General features: G+C 40.0%; 1 protein-coding gene across 6 annotated transcripts in view; it reads left to right on the top strand.

The window, feature by feature from the left end:
* lrch1 (leucine-rich repeats and calponin homology (CH) domain containing 1) overlaps positions 1 to 12,287 on the top strand; it is a 100,036-nt gene that overhangs the window by 31,987 nt on the left and 55,762 nt on the right. For all 6 annotated transcript variants that reach the window (XM_085435419.1, XM_085435418.1, XM_085435415.1 and 3 more), the window contains exon 2: positions 4,765 to 4,909. In XM_085435419.1, coding sequence (XP_085291545.1) covers positions 4,765 to 4,909 — 145 coding nt within the window. The remainder of the gene's footprint in view (positions 1 to 4,764; positions 4,910 to 12,287) is intronic.

Genomic DNA, 12,287 nt, shown 5'->3' with positions numbered 1-12,287 from the left:
GCTTTTAGGAATACCCCCATAAACAGGATTAACTATCTAATGGCTCTGTAATGGGTTCTTGTGAAACTAATCCAGAGCTTAAATTTGCAGTTGACTGGGAGTACCTTGTTATTGTTTAGCAGCATCAGGGCCTCGGGATGGAGATTGTTTAAAATGGTTCATTAGGCATTAAACCTTGAATAAAATGCAACATACAAAAGTGTGGGAAAATTGATGTCAGAGGGCTTAAAAAAAGATGTATGGCTGAAAAGGACTACATTTAAACAGCAGGTTTCGCCTTTACGCCCTTACTGGTTTAGTTGTAGCCTCAAGCTACGTTCACATCATACCTGAGTTACCATGTTTAACATTTTCTTTCTTCTTACATCAAAACGCAAGTAATAACTGCAGCTGAAGTTTGAAACTTATTTGCTTTCTTTTCTTTTCTTAAAAAGGGTATCTACAGTAGAAAAACTCTCATCACCCTCAGTCACACAGTGGCTCCTTAAATATCAGTCATGAACTTTGTAAAGTCAATTGAATGAACTGGATGGATCATCCCCAGAAATAAGCCCATTGTCAGTGATACTGGATCCTGCCTTTTCACTCAATATTGCACAGATGTCCAATCCAAACAACAATTCGCTGCATCCCTAAAATATGTTGTTGCCATAGTGCCACGTCCATCCATCCAAGTGTAGGATTTTAACAGGTGCCATCAACAAAACACGAAACTTCAGAAACGGTCACAGGTGCGTCTGTGTAAACACTCAGTCAGGCCTGAGCGCTGGTATTGCTGATATGAGTGAAAAGAAGATCTATGTATGTCATGGACTAAATGTCCTGAGGCCTGCATCATCACTTGTGTCACCTTACATGGCCTCACATATAGATACAGGCCAATGTATCTTGACAGATGTGTGTCTGTAGGATCGACATGTCCTTAATCTGTCCCTGTGTGCCTCGTGGTTTATAGTAGGTCACTGCTGCTTTGAACGCATTACAGTTTCCACAGTGTTGTTTTGGAGATTAATAAGAGCATTAACGGTGTTGAACGCACCTTACGCTCACACTCACACATACGCCCTGCCAGTAATAGCTTTGTGTTGTTGTGAGTTGAGTCAGCTTGCTGCCGTTTGCTCGCCGGATGAAAGCAGGACCGGCGGGCTCTTTGTTTCTCGTTCAGTGTTTTAAATAGCACTTCCTGTTAATGTGTGATCCATGATGCAATGCGTTCTACGTGTGGCTGATGCCCAGATGCAGATGTGATTTTCTTTTTTTCTCTTTGTTTTTTAAATTGATGAAAGCCTGCTACACTTGTGCCTCAGAGGAGCTGTTTGTACAGTTTGGTGTTTGTACTATTCACCAGCTTACAAAGCACATTCAGTAAAAGTGCCCTATTTTCATTGTCATTTATTTTTGTAGACATTTTTATGATGGAAAAATATATATATCTGTTCCTGTGTGTCATCATAGTTAAGTCAAGGGACAGAATTTGTGTGAAGGTCATGGTTTTGTTACTGCATTTTTCTGCATATTTCTTACCTGGTCTTCCAGCTTAGGCTTGGAGGAGGTGGAGCCTATCCCAGCTGTCACTGGTTGAAAAATGGCCCACACCATCTTAGCAACATTAGCATGGCATTGGCAGAAGCTAATTGCTATATTAGCTATATTATATGTAATGTGACACTTTCTGCAACCAGTTCAGCTCCCTCTACAAATAAAAAACACAACTGCTGTGAGATGATTTGTTGCTTTGGCCTGTTTAATATCAAATAAAAGAATTCCGGATTACTCCTGGTTGTTAGGCAGTACCTCTCTTGTTCCATAACTCTGAAACATTAGTATAACAAAAAAAATAGCAACGAGGTCTCTGCTCATAGTCTTGCTGGATATTAATTGAAAACCGTGACTATAAATACTGAATACAAAAGTACAACATGACTTTTCCCCGATTGTGTCCACCAGAGGAAATGAACTCTTGTGCTGTTCTTGCACCATTAACAAAACAAAATGTGTTTTTCAAGAGGCTCAGAGTTCAGCCTCGGCAGAACAATGTGGAATAATTGCACTGACATTTCTTGGCCTTACTGGGTTGCTGATAACTGAAGTTGATATTATTGTTGCTGAGTTACGGCAGGAAGTGATGTCAACAGTCCTGGCTTGAGCAGCTGACCTGAGTCCTCATGTCAAATGCTGAGTTCCTTGAGTCTGACGTCAGTCGTACCTCAGAGTCACGGTCCTCTGCTGGCGTGTCTGTGGTGCTCCATGTTACAAGGAAAGAGAGAATTTAGTCCAAAATCTGCATGTTGTACAATAAACGGAGCGAGAAATCTTAATGCATGTGTTATTGTTGGGTGTGCAAATAGGTGTATAGTGCATTACAGCAAATTGTTGTAGGTCCAGCTCCGACGAGAGTGATTACAAAGTTTTATATCGTACTGAAATATATTTAATTACCTTATGAGCAATGTTTTACCTAGACTTTAACACCAACAGAAAATAAAACACAGCCCGGGTTATCCTTCTGTCATCAAATAAGTCACTGTATTTAATCAAAATTGAGGACTGTATGAGTTATGTATATGTTAAATCAGGTTACCATATTTTTAATGAAAACTACAGTGTATAAAAAAAATTGATGGAGGCATTATGAGGTCACCCATTGATTTGTGGACTGTTTGGGCTGTCGCAGTCTTGGCCCTTTGAAACTACACAACAAATTTAGGGAGGAACTGACTAAGAACCTCAAGTCACTACAGTGGGGCAAAAAAGTATTTAGTCAGCCACCGATTGTGCAAGTTCCCCCACTTAAAATGATGACAGAGGTCAGTAATTTGCACCAGAGGTACACTTCAACTGTGAGAGACAGAATGTGAAAAAAAAAATCCATGAATTCACATGGTAGGATTTGTAAAGAATTTATTCGTAAATCAGGGTGGAAAATAAGTATTTGGTCACCTCAAACAAGGAAAATCTCTGGCTCTCACAGACCTGTAACGTCTTCTGTAAGAAGCTTTTCTGTCCCCCACTCGTTACCTGTATGAATGGCACCTGTTTGAACTCATCATCTGTATAAAAGACACCTGTCCACAGCCTCAAACAGTCAGACTCCAAACTCCGCCATGGCCAAGACCAAAGAGCTTTCGAAGGACACCAGGGAAAGTATTGTAGACCTGCACCAGACTGGGAAGAGTGAATCTACAATAGGCAAGCAGCTTGGTGTGAAAAAATCAACTGTGGGAGCAATCATCAGAAAATGGAAGACATACAAGACCACTGATAATCTCCCTCGATCTGGGGCTCCACGCAAGATCTCATCCCGTGGGGTCAAAATGATCATGAGAACGGTGAGCAAAGATCCGAGAACCACATGGGGGGACCTGGTGAATGACCTGCAGAGAGCTGGGACCAAAGTAACAAAGGTCACCATCAGTAACACACTACAACGGCAGGGAATCAAATCCCGCAGTGCCAGACGTGTTCCGCTGCTGAAGCCAGTGCATGTCCAGGCCCGTCTGAAGTTTGCCAGAGAGCACATGGATGATACAGCAGAGGATTGGGAGAGTGTCATGTGGTCAGATGAAACCAAAGTAGAACTTTTTGGTATAAACTCAACTCGTCGTGTTTGGAGGAAGAAGAATACTGAGTTGCATCCCAAGAACACCATACCTACTGTGAAGCATGGGGGTGGAAACATCATGCTATGGGGCTGTTTTTCTGCCAAGGGGACAGGACGACTGATCCGTGTTAAGGACAGAATGAATGGGGCCATGTATCGTGAGATTTTGAGCCAAAACCTCCTTCCATCAGTGAGAACTTTGAAGATGAAACGAGGCTGGGTCTTCCAACATGACAATGATCCAAAACACACCGCCCGGGCAACAAAGGAGTGGCTCCGTAAGAAGCATTTGAAAGTCCTGGAGTGGCCTAGCCAGTCTCCAGACCTCAACCCCATAGAAAATCTGTGGCGGGAGTTGAAAGTCCGTGTTGCTCGGCGACAGCCCCAAAACATCACTGCTCTCGAGAAGATCTGCATGGAGGAATGGGCCAAAATACCAGCTACTGTGTGTGCAAACCTGGTAAAGACCTATAGTAAATGTTTGACCTCTGTTATTGCCAACAAAGGTTATGTTACACAGTATTGAGTTGTATTTTTGTTATTGACCAAATACTTATTTTCCACCCTGATTTACGAATAAATTCTTTACAAATCCTACCATGTGGATTCATGGATTTTTTTTTTCACATTCTGTCTCTCACAGTTGAAGTGTACCTCTGGTGCAAATTACTGACCTCTGTCATCATTTTAGGTGGGGGAACTTGCACAATCGGTGGCTGACTAAATACTTTTTTGCCCCACTGTATGCATGCCATGTCTTAAAACATGGCATCACCATCTATTGTACTCAGGGCCGAACTGAAAACCAATTCAAACTAGCAACTTGGGCTATGCCTACTAAGTTTATGGAGGAGGTAAACTGTTTTCTCAGACTTCCATCCAGTCAGACCGTTTAAAGAGCCACTCCTCTGATTTTTACATAAGAAAAAGGACACATTGGATTCATTTTCAGACCTTTATATGAGTCTGTGGTGCTACCTGTCTTTCAACTTATTTTTGATTTTTATTACAATTAACACACCAGATGTCAAAGTTTGTTTTTGTTTTTTAAAATGTTTAATATTTCATTCAACTACTACTCAAATTGCTACCTTTGCATCTTTTATTATTACAATGTGCCCTTTAATTGTTCTAAACGTTGTTTTTCTTGGTTTCCATTGCAGACCTGTCAAAAAACCGACTAACCGACGTCCCCTCAGAGGTATGCCATCTGGTTGCCTTGGAAACACTAAACTTGTACCACAACTGCATCAGGTCCATCCCAGACAGCATCATCAGCCTGCAGTCGCTCACCTCCTTAAACCTCAGGTACACACATCGACACACTTGGTGTCACTGCTGTTTTACGATATGGGAACATTTTCTGCAGCAGGGACTGAGGGAGTGAAACCTCTGTTTTATGAACATCAAACCCATTAACTAGGTATTAAACAACACTCTGTGTTTTTGCATAAATGCAGTAGAATAATGTGATGCTGCATAATTTTAGCATATTTTAAATACTTTCTTCAGACAGATGGCGTTTTACACTCACTGATGCTGCATCACAACTGTTGAGCTGCATGCTTTGATTTCTAAAAGGTTCCTGATACAGTGGTTCCTTTTCTCTCATATGCTAAAATACAATAAATATACAGTGTATAGTGTTTTAAGTTATGTAAAAATTACATCCAGAATTCTTTATATTGGCAAAGAGGGCGCCACAGCAGGAGCGTGCTGTTTATACTCAGTAGTGCCTCTGCTGGTCAGAGCAACATCGTTATATGATATTCAGATGCACTTAATGCTGTGGGAAGGTAAGGAGTAAGACATTGTGCATTTCTTTCTTACTGTTTGTCATTGTGGGTGAAGCCATTTGACAGATGTACATGGTTTGAGATCAGTTTGATTTTGTCTTTTTATTCTGCTTCTTCTACCCTCATGAGAATTTGACAAAAAAAGAGAAAAAACGAATGCACAGTTGTACAGTTCTGTGCGTCTTGCACAATACGTGGGAAAACTAGTTCTGAGAGACCATAACCTTGTCCTTATGGGTTAGGGTGTTGTAATTAGTTGTGACAACTAAAGAGAAGCCGTAGGTAACGCATTATATCAGTGTCCTCACAAAGACAGAAGGACCTGTGAGTGCGTGTGGCTCCTGTCAGATTTGAGGCTCCGCACTCTGAACACAGCATCAGACTGAATGAGAGTGACAGAGCATAAATAAAGCAGTGTTATTGTCCTTTAATGTGGGCAGACTCTGCTATTGTGTGTCAGCTTTGGGTGGTAGCGCTTTCAGTGTTCGGCCCATCTGAGCTGTTGTACTGCTGCCTGGGGTCAATGCAGGTGTGTGTCCGTGTTTGTGTGATGTGCCAACAATGCTGCAGGGTGATCATTTTGCCAAGTGTCTCACACAGCTGATGTTCAGTGAACTGTTAGTTAACTGTAAACCTTTGATACACTCGGCTTATGTTGATCTTCACAAACTGTGCTGTTCTCTGCCTTTAAAGGTCAAGGTTTCGCCACTCTCTTCATTGTATCATATCTGTCACACTCTGCAAGTGAAGGCGGCCTGAAATGTTTTGTGACTCTACATCTCAAAGGTTAAGTGTTTGTTGTATTTTTTTGAAGACACTCTAGTTCCCACCTCTCTCCCCTGGTTTGGTTTGTGCAGGGTAGGAGAAGAGGTGTCAGTCAAATAAACTAGCAGGTTCTCAGTCTTCTAGGTCATGGTAGCCTTGAAAGCTTGAACACAAGGAGGTGACTGGACATCTTTAGGTTTGTAAAGAAGTTTCCCCTGTCATCCAAGAGGCTTCTTCAGCTACAAAAACAAATTGGTGTCCCAGGTATTTCAATACTAATGGTTGATTGTCCCCTTTGGATATGTTCCTGCGGGCCATTGACTCATATGACCGCTGTTAGGGCGGTTTAATATGACGATATATATTGGATGACGATATAAAAACGTCTATCATTTCCTGTTACGCTATCGTTTGTTTTGTGGTGTCGTAAAATAAACTGTTTACAGCAATATTTTTTCATCGTTTTGATGGTCACTGTAGTGGCTATATTAATCTCTTAAACTTCTCTCTTTCTCTTATATTTAATATAACCACACTACGGACGGACAAGCGACTGTTTTTACGTCCGCTTGTTTGTTTAAGCTTAAGATCCTGTTGAGACTTTTCAAAAAAAAACTGAATCACGTTAAAGAGTATGCAAGAGTTTACAAATGAGAAGGAAAAAAAGAGCCGTCAGGTGCTAAAAAATAAACCTTAGACTCAAATGGTGGCCGTTACAACGTATGTCTAAAAACTAGGGGTGCAACGATACTCGTATCGATATTGAACCGTTTGATACAGTGCTTTCGGTTCGGTACAAAATTTGTAATTTATTTTATCAACTTTTCTTCTGACGATGCTGTCTGTGTTGAGCGCTCAGTGGATCTGCGTTCGACTACTCCGCCTAGGCTGCACTGTCGAGCGCAGATCCACTGAGCGCAGCGCAAGCTAGCAAGACAGAAGCTAAGCTCGTTGCAACATGGCAACTGCCTCAACGCTACCTGAAATTGAAACTCCCCCACCCTCATTCAGATCTGGCGTTTGGAACTATTTTGGTTTTCATGTGAAGTATGACCCTGATGGACAAAAGTAAACCAGTATGTCGGATGTGCCACGCAATGCTCAATTACATTGGTGGGAACTAGTGCGTTAGCCCAGTTAGCTCGTTAACGTGTTGACGCCGTCCAGCCCCACGCACGGCGCGAGCCACGGTAACTCACTAATGGAGATTTGCCACGTTATGGCGTTAACGTCATTTTAACGAGATTAACGCTGACAGCACTAGTGGGAACACAACGACTGCACATTTACGCCGACATCATCCTAGTGCAAAGACAAGTGGAAGCAGACAAAAACAACAAGCACGCATGCTACAAACTTTACCCGAGTCATTTAGACAGCCGTTAGCACAGGATTCTCCTTATGGGGACCTGATATGTTTAATATTCTGCTGAGAATATAACCCAGAAGAAGCAGATAGTACAGCTTTTATTTTGGAAAGAGACATTTCTCTGTAATAAACTCTCTTTTCCAAAGATGAGTGATTTCTCGATCTATCTGATCGAGAAATCACTTTTTGTTGTTGTTGTTGTTTCAGCAACATTAAATTTAAAAACTGTACTTTTGAGTTCAAATATATATTTATAATTTTAATAAATGACAAATTAAAAAGGCATGAACATTTTTTTGTATCGAAAAAATATCGAACCGTGACACCAAAGTATCGAACCGAACCGTGAATTTTGTGTATCGTTGCACCCCTACTAAAAACGTATAGTGTCATGCATCGGTTAAAACACTCGAATGCAGGTAAAGGACGCCCAGCTGTAAAAACTTCACGCAAGTTGAGTTGCCTGAGATTAACAGAATTTACAGAAAATATTACATTTTTGTGATTTATATCGTTGTCAGGACGATAAATGTTTTATATCGGGAGATGAGATTTTCGTCATATGGCACAACCCTACCCTCTGTCATATGAGTCGTCACATGGACGAAGGTGCTGTCAGTCGTTGTTTTTCTTTTGTTTGTTTTTTTAAAATGACCTCTAACAAGAAAGCCTCATTTCTGCTGTTCAATACCGAAGAAATATAAACTTTTTTAAATTATTCAAAACACTTAGCTGTGTCTCTAATTAAACCTCTGTAACTTTGCTCTGCTTCACGTCAGCAGCATCAGGTAATGTTCATATGTTGAGTCATGGTTTTCTTCAGTTTTTGATCTACTGCAAAATATTTTCAGGTTATCTGCTATAAAAAGCCAGGGAAGAAAAATTTCCTTCATGTTTTTCTGTGTTTTATCCTCAGTTATTTTAACACAAAGGCATCTGCTGTGATGCTTGCACCTCTGATGAAGTCTCACAAGTGTCATCTTTGTTGTTATACACAGATATAAAAATATGGATATGTACTCATAAATGATCAGAATTATAATATTTCTGACTGTCTGAGTCAAAATCGAATAAAACCTTGTGGATCGGAATCGAATCGAGTATAGAAATCGAAATCGATACCCAGCCTTAATGACACTCCCAAGTTCCGAGGTATCTGGAGCATGGCATGAGGTTGAAACGGCTGTGAGACCTTTTTTTTCTCCTTTCTTTTTTTTTTTTTTAATGCCTTTTATTGACAAAATACATGGGAGTTTACATCAAAACACATACAAAACATCCCTCAAAGTTCATTCACAATCATATACTACCAGAAATTTCAAAATTCCTGGTAGCCCTTTGGGCAGGCATTCTTCAGATTTTGGTAGCCCAAAATAAATTTAAGTAGCCCAAATAAAAAATAAGATAATTTTTAAATAAATGAAACAAAACATCAATCAAAAAACAAAATTGTTAATACACAAATTACAACAACTGTATAAAAATTAGAATCATCAACTCAAATATTTGGTTCTAATTGAACAGAAGTTTCTGTGAACTTGTAAGAACTTTGTAGAACATGAATCAGTCTGTGTCAGATCCTCAATCTGAAATTTCCACTGAAGTCACAGATGAGAAAATGGCACTCGACGTTGAGGGCATAGCATCTCCTTCATCAGCTTTCTCTTCCTGTGCATTGCCCTCCATTTCACCTCCATTAATCGTCACTCACCAATCAGTACTGCTGCTCTTTATACACAGTTTGTGCTATTGTAAAATGAAAGTGAAAGCAAAAAACAAGCACAAATTCAAACGCGATTTCAATACGTGACATATTGAAAGAGGCTCATCGATGCCAATGCCATAATTGCCCAGCTACGTTTGCGAAAGAATGCAAAAGCACTGACATATTTTTCCTTCCTATGATAGCCCGACGGGCAGGGCTGAGATAGATTTTAGTAGCCTGACTGGAAAAATCGCTAGCGATTTTGACATTTTACCTTTCCCCAGCCTATCATGTGACCTACTGAGGTCACCCGAGGCAAGAAGTGAGTTCATCATGGAACAGAGGTGGTGGCTTACAACACCAGCTCTCTGCCTCCTGCAATGCAGTCTTAACATTTCAACCACTTCAACCCCGACTCACACCTTACCTCAGGTGCAGAAAACAAGCTGTTTGCGGGTGTGGTGTGTAACTTTGAAAGCTTTGTGCTTTGTTTTGAAGTTCCTGCAACTTGACATCATCCTGAAAGAATTGGAAGAAAGCAGTTTTCTTAAACCACATTTTTCCCACGCTGTCACACTCCCCCACCCTCTCCCATCATCATCTTGTTATTTTTTGGGGTGTATGTCTCCCAGTACAATGCACAACATTACAAAGAGACTGTGAATACAGTTAGATTTTTTAAAAGTAACTTTTATTCTTACTTTCTTTTCTTTCTTTTCTTTCTTTTTTTTTTTTGCCGTTGCTCCAGTGCAGCCTTTGTAAAGCTACGACTTTAAAGTAAAAATTCTTGGAAAAGCCCATTAGTAGCAGTGTGGAACATTGTGCTGCTTTGCCAGTCATTGTGCTGTCACTGACTACATTAGTAACTTAACTTAAGTTAAGTTAACTTAACGTAATAAAAAATGAACTGATGATATGATTTGAATGTTGATCTGCTCAGTAAACAACCAGACTGCATGAGCCCATGCTTGCAAAGACTGAAGTACCAGAAGTATGTCTGTGTTGAATATTTTTAAACACTGCAGCAAGTCTTGGTTGCAGAAAGGAAGTGTAATATCACATTTAGGCTTTAATACACACACACAGACGAATAGGATGGACACTCTGCTTCCTCTCCAGGATATTTTTAGTCTTTAAAGTCCAGCAGCTCGCTGGCACATCTGAAACCCAGACCTCTGTGAGTGTTAACTTTTGTTTACTCATAAGTGCTTTTATTTTTTACAACACAAGGAGATTGTTAGTATATTTCAAAAAGTAAGACTTGTTGTGATTATGTATTTTTTCCTCCCTAAAATTTGAAAATGTCAGTTTTTGTAAAACATAACATTATACTACATTGTGATTATTTTGAGTGCCGTTAGTCCAGACCACAAATATGCATTCAAAAAGATTGACTTTGCTAGGGTGTTGAAAACAAATCCCAAATATGGACCACACAGCTGCAAATATTTTGTGTGCCCTCTTTCCTCACAGTGTTTACAACATGTAAAAGGAGAACAGTCCTGCTAGTGGTGCTTTTCTTCTGTTGTCCTAGTTACGGGGAAAAATATCTGGTTTTATCCGGTCCTGAGTTTATATGAAATTAAAGGGAAAATATAGCTGATGATGTGTATCTGCCACATTGCATGTAATTCGTCATTTAATTAATTTAAACACTCTAAACAATATAATATAGCTTTGTTCATTGTGTTACACATTTACATGTGAAACACAAATTTCACTAGATATTTTACAATCCTATAAAAAGCTAGGTACACCATATTATTCAGGACCCATAGAAGCTCCATTAGAAGGAGGAACTGAAGAAGCTTCTTGGATGAAAGGTGAAACGTTGTCAAGAAACTTCAAGAAGTTAAGTCTCTTTTCTTTCCAAGCTCCTTAGATAACTTAAAGTAATCATTTTTTGTCTCTCACATAGTTGCCCACTATTACTTTACATTTAGGTTGCAAACAGCTCCTTTAAGATTCTGCCAAACTTTTTTCCTTTGAAGGCCATGGCAACAGTTCTTTCCTTTTTCAAACATTCCTTTGTAGGTTTGATGATCTGGTGTTTTGAGATCATTATCCTTTTGCACAACCCATTTTTGCTGTCAGACAGATAGCCTCACATTTGACTGCATAATAATTTAGTATAAAGATGAGTTTATGATCAGTGCAATAACTGTGAGGTGTCCAGATCCTGTGGATGCAAAACAAGCCCAAATCATCATGCCACCACCACCGTGCTAGACAGCTGGCATAAGGTATTTATGCCACTATGCTGTGTTTCATTTTCAGCAAAAGTGACACTGTGCATTCTGGCCAAACATCTCATTTCACTTTTGTCCTGTCTGTCCAAAGGACATTGTTACAGAGGTTTTGTGGTTTGTTCTAATGCAACTTTGTGAAGCTAGCTGTGCTGCCATGTTTTTCTTTTTGTTTGTTTGTTTTATTTAGAGGGAGAGGGGAGGGGCTTTGTCTAAGTATGCTGTCTTGAACTTTAACATTTAACATGCTAACTGAGGCCAGTAAAGTCTTAGATGTAGCTTTTAGGGTTTTGTTTCTCTGAAAATTGCATTGTCTGACCTTGGGGTGAATTTGCTGGGACATCCACTCATGGGACGATTGGGACATGTTGTTAATGCACACATGAAGGCTCCAGACCAGCAAACTGCTAGCATTTCTGCTTTTATAGAGGTCCTGAAAGGTGCTGATGAGTCAAGTCTATTTGATCATCAGCACCTGGCTGCTGCTTAACCTCTTATTCCCTATAGAAGTAGTAAGGGTGGACCTAGGGGTGGACAGTAAGGGTAGCTCAGAGCACTACTGTGCCAACATGTAGCTACACAGAGCGACTCTAGATATTTAAGAGTATCTTCAAAGGGTGTGGATCTTATTTCTGGGTGGGTTGAATTAGTGTGTTTGGATTATTATTTGGAATCTGTTTCATTACTGAGATGTGCTCTGTTATACTATTATATACGATGCATATTTGAATTAATAGTTATTTGTGTAATTAACCTGTTCCATTAAAATATACTGTAGCTACTTGTACCACACCCAGTCTGCAGA

This window comes from Copadichromis virginalis, linkage group LG16 (genome assembly GCF_057382275.1).
Source record: "Copadichromis virginalis isolate Kocher_CV1m ecotype Utaka linkage group LG16, C_Virginalis_male_GT1.1, whole genome shotgun sequence".
NCBI lineage: Eukaryota > Metazoa > Chordata > Actinopteri > Cichliformes > Cichlidae > Copadichromis > Copadichromis virginalis.
This window is presented reverse-complemented; position numbering and strand designations above follow the sequence as displayed.